This window comes from Myxocyprinus asiaticus, chromosome 19, assembly GCF_019703515.2.
Source record: "Myxocyprinus asiaticus isolate MX2 ecotype Aquarium Trade chromosome 19, UBuf_Myxa_2, whole genome shotgun sequence".
Classification (NCBI taxonomy): domain Eukaryota; kingdom Metazoa; phylum Chordata; class Actinopteri; order Cypriniformes; family Catostomidae; genus Myxocyprinus; species Myxocyprinus asiaticus.
Window position 1 is genome coordinate 14,486,988 of NC_059362.1, and position 16,519 is coordinate 14,503,506.

At 41.1% G+C, this 16,519-nt stretch overlaps 1 protein-coding gene across 2 annotated transcripts in view; it reads left to right on the forward strand.

Annotated features, from left to right (window-relative positions):
* Positions 1-16,519, forward strand: part of ches1 (checkpoint suppressor 1) — a 62,955-nt gene that overhangs the window by 16,548 nt on the left and 29,888 nt on the right. For both annotated transcript variants that reach the window (XM_051644997.1, XM_051644998.1), the window contains one exon: positions 14,970-15,523. In XM_051644997.1, the coding sequence (XP_051500957.1) occupies positions 14,984-15,523 (540 nt within the window). In that variant the 5' untranslated portion in view covers positions 14,970-14,983. The remainder of the gene's footprint in view (positions 1-14,969; positions 15,524-16,519) is intronic.

A 16,519-nucleotide genomic window follows, 5' to 3' on the forward strand; every position in this document is an offset into this window, starting at 1 on the left:
AAAATAATATTTTGGTTGCAGTTTTTAGATTAGAAATGCAATTGTGTAAAATAGGCACATAATAGAGTGCAGACGTCTGGGTTCCAGAAGTATTTTCCCCATTCATTTCATCCACAGACTTTTTATAAAAGAGTTGTAAGCCATGAACCAAACCAACCAGCTCCGAGGAGAATCACAACAACACAAACTTTGTTTTGAGTCAAAAAAGTATTTGAAAATCGGACATAAAGACAAAGGTACAAGGCTGTGTACTTACCATCTTTCATAAGGGCATGAACTACAATCCCATGAAGCATTGCAAATGATGTCATTGAATAAAAATTGATGGGAATATATAAAACTATTGATTTTAGGTTGTTGATTATAAGTATAGAAATAACATATTTTACGTTTATTGCAAAGTATTCCAGTATATACAAATATTTAAGCAGTTTAAGGGTGAAGGGAGACCTACTCGATTACATAATTTACAGTGTGTCATGGGAGTGCGCAGTCACTCTGAGGCACGTTTCACAGGATTCATTGGCTGCGGTTCTCTGATTGGTGGATCGTTCTCTGCTGTGCAATGGGTAATGTAGTTGTTTACCATGAATTCTGCTATTAAACATGATTTTTAAACAATGAAGTTGAGAACGCAGATGGATGGCTTCAGCGGAAGCATATACCATCGATGAACAGCCTCGTAGCTCACGGTAGGTCTGTCTTTAAAGGATTATAAGTTATCATTGAAAATCCGTTTGTTTATGGGATAAATGAGTGGGATTTTTACTTCCGGAACAGGACTGTTGCGCTCTATATAGTTATATCGATTGCTGGCCCCTGGATCGAATCGAAATCGCAAAGAGAAGGAGAGAGAAGGAGAGAAAACCCTCTGCCAAAGCGTTTCTTAGCACGCTGCTAGTGTACTCTATGAATTTAGGGGGCCCGGGGCCAGCACCGTTTTAAGCCTGACTTCTGAAAGTAGAGGTCTACTCTCTGAACCAAACTTCAGTCAGAGACCCTCAGGTTGTGTGCGGTCAGGTCACCTTCACTAAGCTCAGATCAGATGAGGGAGTGGGGGAACAGAGGAGCAGGGGAATAAAGCAAATATGCGGTGTTACTCTTCCACTGGTAACTGCCTATGGGTAGGAGCGGTTCATATGGAACTGAGAAAGTTCTTGCCCAGGGTCTAGTGTGTTTGTGACACCCGTAGTGATAGCTGTGCACTCCAGCCCCTTTGGACAATGAACCTTCACCTTGCTGTCATTGCTTATGGACTTTTCTGATGTTACTGGCTGAGAGGATGGACCCTATACTTTGATTTGCGAACAGGCTGGCTTATTGGTTGGCCCTATGTACATGCCCTGGTGTGCCCTAGTGCTGTTGTCATGGGAACTGAGAAAATGGAAACTAAACAAGTCTCTTTTTTTAGTGCTGGAAAGGAGGGGGAATCTCCGATCTCATTCTATGCTGATGTTGACATCTAGACAAAGGTCTATTATTTGTCCTCTGTGTACCAGAACTGAAATATCAAGTCAAAGAGATGCACCTTAGAGTTATCTCAATCCAGTATATTGTTAGCCTTTGAGAAGAATCTGTTTAGCAGGAATTTCAATGTTTTGAATGAACTCAAGTCCATTAAGACCTCCACTCGGTTTAAAGTTAGTCATAATTGACTGTATAGTTTAAAGGTCATTTAAATTGTCACCAAATGGAATGGCTAAAAAATTATTGTTTTCAAACAGCTTTCCCGAACACTGCTCCACTCTGCAATTGGTAGGGCAAACAAAGATTCCAGGCCCCAACATTTTCCATTTATATATTGTATTTACATGTCCAAAAACATACCAACACAATGGTACTTTTTGGTAATTTTTTATTATTGTTGAAGGAAGTGAGTGCAGTGAAGCTTAAAATATCTATAAACCAGGGGTGTCAAAGTCTGTCCCATGGGCCATCTGTGGCCATCCGACAGCTCCGATGTGGCCCGCGAGAGACTTTAGAAATAGAACAGAAATAGGCCCGCCATGGAAAAATTATCTGAATTTCATATTCTGGGCACTGGATGTCGCTATCTTGTGCAGTCGGTATTCACAGCGCATCATCTCCGCTAGTGCGTTCTGTGTTGTCACCAGCTTCATCCACTGGCAGAGTTCAACAGGAGTTTGGAATACTCCTTATTTCCAAGGATGAAGCACCACACAGAAAGAATGATGCATTTATTAAATGATCGGCATCAGGTTAGATACTTCACTCATGTACTTGTTCTTGTTAAAATGTCCTGATACCTTGGATCATACAACTGGGTAGAGCTTCTGTTGTGCGAGCGGATGAACAGAGTTTTTGAGCATGCACAGTGATGCGTGAACCGAGCATACTCTTCCAGAACATCCCCTGTAGCACTGGGAAGTATAGTGTAATTAACTGGTTCGTTCTGATATTTCGTTGAAACAAGAAATTATTCACGGGCTTCCCAGTGCCATTTGAGTGAGGACATACTGTAGAAGTGAGTGCTTAAAACACATCTGTGCCTGATGCGTGTGCTCAGCTTGCACATGCATGTCTACAAAATAAAATGAAGCACGATAATTTTGATCAAATAAAAATTTTATTTGTAACACAAGTAACAACAGAACAGAAGTTATAATTGTGTAGCTATAAAGAGTAATTAATTGAAAAATAAAGAGTAATACCTTGCATCACTTCATAAAGTGATAAAATGTAATCTGATTCTGATTATTGTGATGGGTCACACCCAACACTCAATAGCAGATCTCTTTGTTATTTGCAGTGCCACTGAATGGACACTGAAAAGATAAAAATTTGAATAAATGAGTATAATATTTTGTATAAGATGCATCACTGTTCCATTATGAGTTCTTTGTAAGTGAAATACCCTATCCTTTATTTAATGTAGGGCCTACACAAGCATTCCACAGAGCACAAATTATGATTTAAACTTACATAATATTAAGCGTACAATATAACGATTTTGCATAGTGGCAATCTAGTAGCTTTTAGTCATTTTTTTAATTATTACAGCATGCGGCACCTTATTTTTTTCTGCATTTGGCCCCCGACCGAAAAAGTTTGGACACCCCTGCTATAAACCAAAGATGTTGGGTTTTGAAGTTGTGCACTTGTACACACTGGGCTGAAATGAGCTGTAATGTTTACATTAGATATTAGGCACCAATTTAAAGGCAGCTGGTTGGCCCTTCCAAAAATCGAGTAGGCTATTCATGGCAAATTTGCCACTGATCATTTTCACATGCAGATGCACTTTGCAGCAAACTTGAGGCAAATTGTCCATTGTTGCCAAAGGTTTGCTGCAGGTTAACCACTAACAGTGAATAGCTGCAAACTTCTGGCAAACATTTGCAGCGAATCAAAAGCTAATTTGCATGTGAAAATAATATTAGATTCTTTTTAGAGTTTTTTTTTATTTTTTTTATTTTCAGATCTCTTGGGTCATTTTTCAGAACTCTCTAATATAGCATATTGCTTAAATTCCTTTTATTTGATAGCGTGTCCTTAAGGGCTTAAACAAAAACGAGTTTTTAAACTTTCTATTAGTTTCTGTTAACTGTTGGAAAGTGAGATTAGTTTATTCAAGAGTGAATGGGAAATTCACTGGCAGCCCCAATAGTACCCTGTTCGAGTAGTTTGTTGTCATAGCAATAGTAAAATAAGCTGGCCGTTTTCTGTCAAACGTAATGTTTTGTGGCAGCGCCACCATGGATACACAACAAGCAAAACTGTGTAATGTGTGTGTGTGCATATTTTCCCAGAGAAGACCTTCACTTCCATGGCCCTTCACAGTACACCTCAGGTGATGATTGGCCTGCCAGTCTACTTTTCTGGCTGCTTATTTGTTTAACAGCTTTCTATTTTGAGCCTAATATGTTTTCAGGCCATTAGAATATATTATAGTCTGTTTTCTTCAAAAATATCTGTAAGAAAATGTGAGGTGGGGTCACAAAGTGAGGTGGGCTGCCTTCCCTTATGAAAAAGTACCTGGGTATTACTATTAGTGGCCAACCGATATATCGCAGAGGCCGATAAATCGGCTGAAATTCTGACTTTTTTAATTATCGGCATCGGACGATACATTTTCTCCTTTGGCCGATTTGTTTCTTGAGGGTGCCAAGAATCGCCTGCTTGCATGTGAATTGACTGAGACATGTAAATGACCAGTCACGGTTTGTTTTCTTGTTACGTGCCATTGTGTTACTACAATAGACCGGTGTGCAACACAGTCTCATTTAAACAATCCGGATATCAGAGCCGCATCAGACGTGTTTGGGCTCATAATGTTAAAGTGCTAGCCAGTTTCATTCTCCCTCTCTCTCCTCAACAGTTCCCTGTAACTTTTAACTGTCTTGTCTAATGATAAAAAGGCAAATATCATTAAAACTAATATCATATACCCTCTGCAAATGTGCGCATATCTCGTTTAAACAGATGTAATAAACCAACCTCACACAACTTCAGCAGATCCAGCATCCTGTGGAGCGCTCATTTATTTACCTCTAAAGGATGTATTCTAACAGTCACTCCTCTACAGTTCCCTGTCATCTTTAACTTTCTTTTCTAATGATAAAAGGCAAATATCAATAAAACTTCTATTATATACCATCTGCAAATATGCAGGTATCTTGTTTAAACAAATGTAATTCACTAACCTCACGAAAATCCAGCATTTTCTTCCCATGGAGCGCTCATCTAATATCTTCCTCTGAAGCGCATATTCCATTAGCCAGAATCAAAAACTTCAGGATTAGGATCAAAAGTTCCTCTGATTCACAAATCATAATGGTCACTCCATGTTACTCCAAGCAGGTGATCCAGGCTGTTTAAAATGTCAGGAGATTGCTGCTGCTCACTGGATCCTCGCGAGCACAACCGAACTCTTTCTAGCAAGTCAGTCCACTATCGGCCATGTTTGGAATGCTCTTGGGAGGCTATGTCCAGTCATGAAAGTGCAGCTCCTATCTACTTGAATGGAGAAAGACCAAAATCTCCAAAACAGTTGGTCAAGATTACGATCAAAGAACATATTTCAAATCAACAATAAAATCTGACAACACTGGTATCATAAATGGTGCTTCTTTACCTCAGATTACGCTAAAAAATTCAATGTGCTAATGCGCATGCATGTTAGTGAGCTGATTAACAGGCGATGTCTGTATCAAAAAGGTGATTGGCTATATTAATATATTAAATTGTGTTATATATCGGCATTGTATATATCGGCCACCCTGCTCTCTCGATATCGGCCATTAAAAAACCATATCGGTCGACCACTAATTACTATGTTTTTGGACATGGTACCATGGTAACAGAGCACAACGATTTCATCAACTTAAAGTTTTAAGCCATGAACCAAACAAACCAGCTCTGTGATGAATCATTACATTATATTCTTTGATTTGAAACAAAAAGTACATGAAAATCTGAAAAAAAAAAAAAGATAAAAGGACTTTAAAACATTATTTTATGAAACACTGAGCAACCCATCCTGATAAGCATTGCAAATGACATAATCAAATAAAAAATTAAAGCCTTTAAGGTTAGCAAAACACTGGCAGTGCACTGGCAAGGAGGCTGGGATCTTTTTGAGTGGATGTTAATGGAGAAGATCCTGTCTGTAAATCTTCAACATGTTTTACACTAAACAATCCTTTTGGAGTGAACTATGTGTGGAGATAACTATGATAAAATTGCTGTTTTATGAGAGAAGACACTGACAGTTTTGGGAAAGGTTTACAGCTCTCCTCATTCATTTGTTAGGTATCTGCAAACCGTTGAAACATGCTAGTTGACCGTTACGCTCTCTCTTATGGTAGAGCCGCAGAGGTTGTTATCTCAGAATAAAAGAATCTCTGGCTGATTGCAAAATATTAAAACATATACAAATGTGTATTTTAAAGGTGCACTCTGTAATTTTTTTTGAATATGTCATCTTGGACTTAAACTGACACCTAGTGGCTTGGATGCAGCATTATTCAAACAATAGTTTTCAGTTATCTATGCCATTATAGAAATTTGCAGTTCACAGTTAGACATGATGACTTTAATCCCTGAGTGAAAGAGTCTAATAACAGGACCTTTACTGAGATTAAGCGAGTAGTATTCGGCTGGTCATGTGATTCTAAAATGGCAGCCCCCATGAGGGCACCCTCTCCATGTTGAATAAAACAGCTTTTATAAGGTTTACGATATGACTGGAGTCTTAATCTCATGCGAGTGCTTACAATTTTATACATATGTTTCAAAATTACAATGAATTTATTTTGAAGTAAAACATTTAAATAAGGAAAAAATGTATGAATGCACCTTTAAGAATGTAGGTAGACTGACTCAATTATATCATTCGCAGTGCTTCATGGGAGTGGGTGGTTTCTAACAGTGAGTTCCCTATCTGTCATTCACTCGATGTTATGTCGATGTAGTGACACTAGGGGTCACTCTTGGGAGCCTGAGACACCTCTGGTCTTTGATAAAAGGCCAATGAAAATTGGTGAGTAGTATTTGCATGCCACTCCCCCGGACATACGGGTATAAAATTAGCTGGTATGCAACCACTCATTCAGATTTTCTCTTCAGAGCCGAACGGTCATGCTCACTGAGCTGAACTCCCACGACTGTTCATTCACCTCTGCTGGATCTGATGGCGCATTTCAGCGGCTTCTCCCCCCTCTGCACTGATGCACTGCAGAGAATGCCCCTGGGCGCTTCGGCAGAAATAAAAGAGTATATTTCTCTAAAAGAGTATATTTCTCTAAAAGAGCGGCACACACGGAAGGTCTTTTTAAAGACGCGTCTTTTTAAGATGCCTTTCCTTTGTGTGTTATTCCTGGTTGCGCTTGTTATCTCTCGCCTTCTGACGGTCACGATCACTGTCTTTCGTGTCTGGGCACTGCTCATGCGGAGACAGCGTTCGTGGATGGGTCATGTACTCATTGCGAGAACATGTCCATGGCAATGATGCGGTCGCAGCTTACCTCCGTAAGAAAGCAAGCCACCCCAGAGGCTCCCCGCCTCGGTCCTTCTACCCATGGGTATGCTGGGCAAAGTCCTCGGTGTCACCTGAAGGAGCGACACAGTGGACGGTAAGTCCTTAGGGAAGCACGACCTAATCATCAGGTTCCTGAGAGGCACCAGGAGGCTGAACCCCTCCAGACCGCACCTTGTTCCCTCATGGGACCTCTTTGTAGTTCTTCAGGGTATACAGAGAGCCCCCTTTGAGCCTTTGCAGTCAGCTGAGCTTAAGGCACTCTCCTTGAAGACTGCCCTCCTGACTGCGCTCACCTCCATCAAGAGGGTAGGAGACCTGCAAGCATTCTCTATCAGCGAAACATGCCTGGAGTTTGGTCCAGGCTACTTTCATGTGATCTTGAGACCCCGACCGGGCTATGTGCCCAAGGTTCCCGTGACCCCTTTTAGGGACCAGGTGGTGAACCTGCGAGCGCTGCCCCAGGAGGAGGCAGACCCAGCCCTGTCGTTGCTGTGTCCGGTGTGCGCTTTACGCATCTACTTGGATCGCACGCAGAGCTTTAGGATCTCTGAGCAGCTCTTTGTCTGCTTTGGTGCACAATGGAAAGGAAGCGCTGTCTCCAAGCAGAGGATCGCCCACTGGCTCATTGACACCATAGCTATGGCATATCACACCCAGGATGTGCCGCCCCCGGTAGGGCTACGAGCCCATTCTACCAGGGGTGTAGCGGCCTCCTGGGCCCTGGCCGGGGGTGCCTCTCTAACAGACATTTGCAGAGCAGCGGGCTGGGCAACACCCAACACCTTTGCGAAGTTCTACAACCTCCGGGTGGAACCGGTTTCATCCCAGGTACTGGCACGCAATACAAGCGGATAAGCCCGGGATAGCTGGCCGGGTGTATCGCTTGCACATAGTGCCTTTCACCTCCTCTGAACTGAAGATGTGTGCCATTAACTCCCAGTAGTGTTTACAAACTATGTTCCCTGGTTGACTTCCTCCGAGCCCTGTGGCAGTCGATTTTTCAGAGAGACTCGCTGCCGGCCCAGTACACATTCTAACTAAAAGCCCTGTTCTGGCAACCCCTTGCGATGTATATCTTCCGCTAATTTGTTTCCCTGTTGGCAAACTGTGTCTTCCTTGGGCAGAGGCCCCTCTGCCACAATCTTCATGTTTGTAGTAACTCCTCCCCCGTTGGGTAGGACCTACCATGTGACTTCTCCACATGACATACTTCCGACATAATTCGGCAAGACCACGTGACATATTTTCCACTTAAATATCCCCCCTCTCTCTGGGCGAGGTGTGGTCTCTGCGGTGTCCTCCCCTTGGGAAGGACACCCCCCGACTAGACCTGGTCGGCCCAGTCGGATATTCCCCCTTTTTTTTTAGGGAGTGGAAAAAAAGTAGGGGAAAAGAGCCCACGACTGGGCTAGCCTGTCTCTATCTTTTGGGTAGTCGACTTGTCCCCAAAGGGCCATTCGACACTCATAACTATGTTGGGGGAGGTTACGTGTCGGCCTGGTGCGCTGGCTATGAGGCACACAGTTGTCTGCACATCACACACCGCCGGTTCACGTAACACAGTTCAGCCAGTTGTGGCGTTTTGTATAGGGACCCCTAGTGTCACTACATCGACACAACATCGAGTGAGTGACAGATAGGGAACATCATGGTTACTTGTGTAACCTCCGTTCCCTGATGGAGGGAACGAGACGTTGTGTCCCTCCTGCCACAATGCTGAACTACCCGCTAAAATGGCCGGGACCTTGTCTCGGCTCCTCAGCATAAAACCTGAATGAGTGGTTGCATACCAGCTCCTTTTATACCCGTATGTCCGGGGGAGTGGCATGCAAATACCACTCACCAATTTTCATTGGCCTTTTATCAAAGACCAGAGGTGTCTTGGGCTCCCAAGAGTGACCCCTAGTGTCACTACATCGACACAACGTCTCGTTCCCTCCATCAGGGAATGGAGGTTACCCAATTAACCATGACATTCTCTGATTGGTAGAGATCTCTTGATGATTATGGGTAGTGTATTTATTAATGGGAATTAAGCTACTACACAATTTTATAAAATGAAGTTGAAATCAAACTTGAGGCTTCTACATAAGCTTATATCATTGCTTAACAACCTCCTAGCACATGGTAGGTCTGTCTAGAAATGTTTATATACATTTTATACCATTGTTAAATTTATCTGTGTAGAAAATGAATGGAATTTTTACCTCCAGAACTCCACAGTATTCTTTGTAGTACCTTGGAAAACCATGTAAACACCATGATATGTGAATGTGGTATAGTAGTACCATATCAAAGAAACATGGTGTTACCATCTGATTCCATCACTGTATCATAGTACCAGCATAGTATTTTTGTAAGTGTTATATTCACTTATTATTAGACACATGAATACATCAGGATCATATAGCAGTGTAATATGAACTATAATAAATTCCTCTTGTAAATCATTATTAATGATTTTCTGAGCAAAACTAATTTCTTCATACACTGTATTCCTTAATGTGTTGTTGATTCTGTCTGAGAATACTGTGAGTTTGTTTATCCTCAGTGTGATGTTGATGTAATGTTGTCCATATTTGTATATTCTGCCTTATAAACGCAGCCATGCCATGACTGACCCCAGGGAATCATTGCTCCAGATTGAGAGACTGGATAATATTCTTGCTCCATTGCCGTGGATACAGATACTGTATTAGCCATGCAGCGCTAGCTGTGGCAGCTGTCAATCAATGCAAGTGAAGAGAGTTACAGCTTTGACATGCAAGCGCAAGTGTCAAAAGCAGCCCTAAGGCATGACTGTGCATTTTCCAAGGAGTAGTCAGCTGCATATGCTGTTATTGACTGATTGAATCGCCTTGTCAGGGGTATGGTGCCCCTGGCATATCAGTTGACATGCACATAGATATTTATAATTGTGTGGGGGTACAGGTTGGCATGTGTATGAGAGAGTTTAGACTGATGTGTAATGCTGTAGGGGGAGATTATTGGATTACCTACTGAGACTCGGGCAGTGTGTGATAAGTTCTTATTTAGATAAGCATCTTCAGATAAGGCCAGGCTTACTTTCACTAAAATCCAACCTTCTGCTAACCTTACCTCAAAACAAACGAATATACACAAAGCACACACACAAACATGTAAACACTTGGACAAAGATGCATGCACAGGCTTCTGCGACAAGAAAGCAGTGAGGTTGAAAGGATGTTGCAAGCTGCTAGCACCCCTCATGATATAATATTGGGATGAGACTTTAATCTTTTGATGGACTCAGTCCTTTACCATAGTGAAGCAAAAGTGTAAAAATCTTGGTCTTACAGATATTTGGAGACTTATTTGGTAGGGACTATACACTTTTTCATCAGTCCATAAGATTTACTCTAGAATAGATTTATTTTGATTTGTATATAAGTCCCTCATTTCATCTGTTGTTGATTGCTCAATTGGAAACATTTTAATCTCATGTCATGCCCTGGTGTGTTTAGAGGTGTTGCCACATACGGAGAAAAAGAAATCATAGAGTTGGTGCTTTAATGTATCCCTTTTGCAAAATCCTGAATTCCAACAAATGCGAAAGACTGAAATCAATGTCTATATGGAGACCAGCTGGTCCTCAGTATCCTCGGTGGGCATGGCTTGGGAGGCACTTGGGAGGGGCCGGATCATAGAGGATGCTTCATTCACCAAAAAAATCCAAAGCACAAGAACTCGTGGAATTGGAAGAGAATATTAAAAGTGCAGAGGCAGAGCTGAAGCGCCGAATGTCGTCTAATGGCCTTAGGGAATTGACCCGACTGAAATACAGATATAATTCTATTTTGTCGCGGAAGGTGTGGTTTTGGCTATTCAGGGCAAGACAGTCATACTTCGAGTCGGAGGACAAAGCGGGGAAGCTTCTGGCTAGATATACAGGTGCTGGTCATATAATTAGAATATCATCAAAAAGTTGATTTATTTCACTAATTCCATTCAAAAAGTGAAACTTGTATATTATATTCATTCATTACACACAGACTGATATATTTCAAATGTTTATTTCTTTTAATTTTGATGATTATAACTGACAACTAAGGAAAATCCCAAATTCAGTATCTCAGAAAATTAGAATATTGTGAAAAGGTTCAATATTGAAGACACCTGGTGCCACACTCTAATCAGCTAATTAACTCAAAACACCTGCAAAGGCCTTTAAATGGTCTCTCAGTCTAGTTCTGTACGCTACACAATCATGGGGAAGACTGCTGACTTGACAGTTGTCCAAAAGACGACCATTGACACGTTGCACAAGGAGGGCAAGACACAAAAGGTCATTGCAAAAGAGTCTGGCTGTTCACAGAGCTCTGTGTCCAAGCACATTAATAGAGAGGCGAAGGGAAGGAAAAGATGTGGTAGAAAAAAGTGTACAAGCAATAGGGATAACCGCACCCTGGAGAGGATTGTGAAACAAAACCCATTCAAAAATGTGGGGGAGATTCACAAAGAGTGGACTGCAGCTGGAGTCAGTGCTTCAAGAACCACTACGCACAGACGTATGCAAGACATGGGTTTCAGCTGTTGCATTCCTTGTGTCAAGCCACTCTTGAACAACAGACAGCGTCAGAAGCGTCTCGCCTGGGCTAAAGACAAAAAGGACTGGACTGCTGCTGAGTGGTCCAAAGTTATGTTCTCTGATGAAAGTAAATTTTGCATTTCCTTTGGAAATCAGGGTCCCAGAGTCTGGAGGAAGAGAGGAGAGGCACACAATCCATGTTGCTTGAGGTCCAGTGTAAAGTTTCCACAGTCAGTGATGGTTTGGGGTGTTTTCTGAGGTCCAAGGTCAACGCAGCCGTATACCAGGAAGTTTTAGAGCACTTCATGCTTCCTGCTGCTGACCAACTTTATGGAGATGCAGATTTCATTTTCCAACAGGACTTGGCACCTGCACACAGTGCCAAAGCAACCAGTATCTGGTTTAAGGACCATGGTATCCCTGTTCTTAATTGGCCAGCAAACTCGCCTGACCTTAACCCCATAGTAAATCTATGGGGTATTGTGAAGAGGAAGATGCGATATGCCAGACCCAACAATGCAGAAGAGCTGAAGGCCACTATCAGAGCAATCGGGGCTCTCATAACACCTGAGCAGTGCCACAGACTGATCGACTCCATGCCATGCCGCATTGCTGCAGTAATTCAGGCAAAAGGAGCCCCAACTAAGTATTGAGTGCTGTACATGCTCATACTTTTCATGTTCATACTTTTCAATTGGCCAAGATTTCTAAAAATCCTTTCTTTGTATTGGTCTTAAGTAATATTCTAATTTTCTGAGATACTGAATTTGGGATTTTCCTTAGTTGTCAGTTATAATCATCAAAATTAAAAGAAATAAACATTTGAAATATATCAGTCTGTGTGTAATGAATGAATATAATATACAAGTTTCACTTTTTGAATGGAATTAGTGAAATTAATCAACTTTTTGATGATATTCTAATTATATGACCAGCACCTGTATAAAACAGAGAGAGTCTTTTTCTATCATTCCATCAGTGAAATCTGCTGGTGGTGAAATATTTAGCCATTGATATTAATATTGCTTTTTAATAATTCTATCTTGATCTCTATAGTTCCATGTCTTCGTCTGCTGAAGAGGATATTAGAAACTTTGTGGAACCATTAGAACTTCCTAAACTGATGACAGAGCAAAAAAATTATCTTCATTCTGAGATAACCTTGGAGGAGCTTGGCGAGGTAATTAAGGCCTTGTCTACAGGCAAGACTCCGGGGCCAGATGGCTTTCCTGCTGATTTTTTTAAATCTTATGCTACAGAACAGACTCCACATTTGCTAGAAGTTTATATGGAATCATCAAATTCTGGCTAACCAATTAAGTAAAGTTATGACATCTCTTATACATATAGATTAGGTGGGGTTTATACATTAGGCGTTTCATCAATATCATGTGGTCAGTGACGAATGATCAAACTCCAGTCACTGCCATCTCACTTGATGCCGAAAAGGCGTTTGATATGGTAGAATGGCAGTATCCTTTTAAGATTTTGGGAATACTTTTATTGGGTGGATTAAGTTACTTTATAGACACCCGGTAGCGGCGGTTCAAACTAATGGATTAATTTCAGATTATTTTACTCTGGACAGGGGCACCCGGCAGGGTTGCCCTCTTTCCCCCTTATTGTTCTGCCTTGCCCTGGAACCATTAGCAGCCGCAATGAGAAAGGAGGATGATTTTCCAGGGGTGGTGGCGGGTGGCGTGGCGCATAAGCTTTTGCTTTACGCAGATGATATTTTATTATTTGTCTCCTACCCTACAAGATCTATGCCTTGCCTCCACAGAATTATACATTTCTAAGTTCTCAGGATACAGAGTCAATTGGTCTAAATCCGAAGCTTTGGCTCGGACAGCGTACTGCCCGGTAACGGCTTTTCAGCCAGGTGCCTTCCAGTGGCCCTAACAGGGCATTAAGTTTTTGGGTAAATTTGACTTTTTTAGAGTTTTTAGAGTTAATTTTGACCCTTTAATAAAAACGTTTTTGAGCGATGTGGGTAGATGGGCTTCATGACATTTATCTATGATTGGGAAGGTTAATGTTATTAAAATTAATTGTATTCCAAAATTCAATTACCTGCTACAATCTCTCCCTATAGATATCCCTCTCTCTTATTTCAAGCAATTTGATAGCATAGCGAAGTCCTTCATTTGGAATGGTAAATGTCCCAGATTACATTTGAATAAATTACATAGTCCAATTGACAAAGGTGGGCTAGGCCTACCCAGTATTTTTTTTTATTATTATGCGTTCAGTCTCAGACATTTGGCTCATATGTCGCTTCCACCTGAAAGAGCCCGTCCCTGGTTTTGTATTGAAAAGGAAGTTCTTGCCCCTATTTTACCATTGCAAAGCCTTTCTATTAAACTATCCAGAGCAGTTACACCCCGTTATCTCGCATTTGCACTCGAGTGTTTATATAATTTGATTCCATATTTTCTGTTATGTTTATTTAATTTGTGAATGGAATCAATAAATATTGTTAATAATAATAATAATAATAATAATAAAAAGTTTATTCAAGTGTTTTATCTACTATTAATGTTTGAATTGTACTACCATTTTCAATTTAAGAAGTTAAACTCGTGATATGGCTGATACGAGTTCAATAGAAGACTTTTATACTATATTGTCCAGCCTCAGTTACTACAATAGCATGTCTATGCAATGTACACAATAACACCATACACTAAAAACATTAAACAAGGATTCATTAATGATGGGTATAAAGTATACATAATTAAACGTAAAAATAATACGCTTAAATTTGCAATATAACAATTACAAGAAGTCAATTTCAGAAGTCATACATATTAAACATGTCACAGTAACTTCATCAGACAACATAGATACATCACGACTGCTTAACGCATGAGTTATGTTTGTTTCATACAAGCATGACAAGCAATATTAGCTTCAACAATCCTACCAGAAACATATCCAAGCATTATAGCAAGTAAACAACTTCGCCAAACAGGAAACAGATAAACATGCATCCAGACTGCAGCGATGCAGTCCTTAACTGTGTGATTGTTACTGAACTGAGTTGAACAACGTAGTTAGTTTCTCCAGCTGGAACATGAGACAGACAGCGCTTCTTTACTATGTTCACGGACATGACGTAGTGACGCAAGGATGAACATCATAAGCCAGTGATTTCACACCAAATCAAACCCGACAGCTCAAAATTACAAATTATTTTTATAGGCTTACCGTAGTGAAGGTAAGGTCATTGTTTTGAACACTGATTGTTTATGTACTCAATCAATAATGGCAATTTGTTCATTTTTATGAAAAAATTCTAACATAGTGCAGCTTTAACAAGGAATATTGTTTTAAGCCATTTTATAAATACTTCGATTGGTTGTATTTTTTATTTTATTTTTTCAGAAAATACAGCAAGTGTTTCTCTTCTCTGTGCAGGAGCTGAGGGTTGCATGGGTCCTGTGGTCATGTCCCCAGGCAAGAAAGTTGAGGGCCCCAGCAGTGGGAGTGTTGCTCGAGGTCTGAGTCAGCTCTACCAAGACACTGAAGCAGCTGACCTCTCTTTCGCCCTCTCTGCCTCTCTAATCCGGGCGGAAGACGAGGAGCTGACCAGCCTTAGCTGGCTGCACGAGAGCACAGATCTTCTGACCAGCCTAGGCCACTCTGGCTTGCGCAGCGTCAGTCCTGTGCAGGATGCTAACGGTGGCCGTGAGCCCTCCTCCTCTTCACCTTCATCCTCTCCTGAGCCCAACGAGCTGCCCTACCACCTGTCCACGGGTCCCAGCCGTAAACCGCCCTACTCCTTCAGCTGCCTCATCTTCATGGCGATAGAGGACGCTCCCTCCAAGCGACTTCCTGTTAAAGACATCTACGGCTGGATACTGGAGCACTTCCCTTACTTTTCTAGCGCCCCTACTGGTTGGAAGAATTCAGTACGTCATAACCTGTCACTCAACAAGTGCTTCAAAAAGGTGGATAAGGATCGCAGTCAGGTGAGCTATACTGTGGCTTAAGATGTAAAACCATAGGTTGTTTTTATTGGAACACACGCTTTCATCTTTCAGATGATCGATGATTTCTCATAGATTGTTCAGCCTGTTGGTTTTTAAATACTTCTCACTGTGGTGTGCTCGTATTTTTGAGAAAGAGTTCTGTCTGCTTTTCTTTTCTGGCAGTATGCACTGTATACTGCTTACAGTTTTTTTAAATAGTATGTGAAACACCGCTATGCCAAAGTCCCTTTAAGGCAAGTCAGGTCTGTGGGATGCTATTTCTACAGATGCAAGTACAGCTCCTATGTAACTACTTGAATGGGGAAAAGCTGCAATCTCAAAAACTTTTGGTAAAGATTACAAGAATATATTTCCAATAAGCAATAAAATCTCACAACAATCATATCATGAAATGTGCTTTTTTAGCTCCGATCACCCTAAAAAACGCTATTTTTCATGCTGGTCCAGATAATGTGCACGTGCATTCTCCAGTTAACCTACTGGCGATATCTCTATCAAATATAAGCATTTTTTAATTCTGTTTTTCAGGAAAATGTCTGTTTTGTAGTCTGATCAAATAATCCACACTACTCCAGTCGACAAATAAAGTTCTTCTGAACGCAAACGATTGATTATTTTTAGAAACAAAACAATACTTATATACTTTTTAACTACAAATGTTAACTGCCGTACATCTCTGTGACATGCGCTCATGAGAGGGATGAGGTAAGCTCGTTGGTAAGGTCACGAGTCACGTGGAGGAGTCAGGAAGCACGTCATTGTTTACATTGTTTTTTTTTATTATTATTTGGAAATTATTTGTTATTTTATATTGTTTTGAAATTGTTTTGGTTTGTGAACAGCACAAGTTTCTCTAGTAAACAATGACGCGCTTCCTGACTCCTCCTCCACGTGACGCGTGACCTTACCAACGAGCTTACGTCATCCCTCTCATGAGCGCACATCACAGAGATGTACGGAAGCGAACATTTGTAG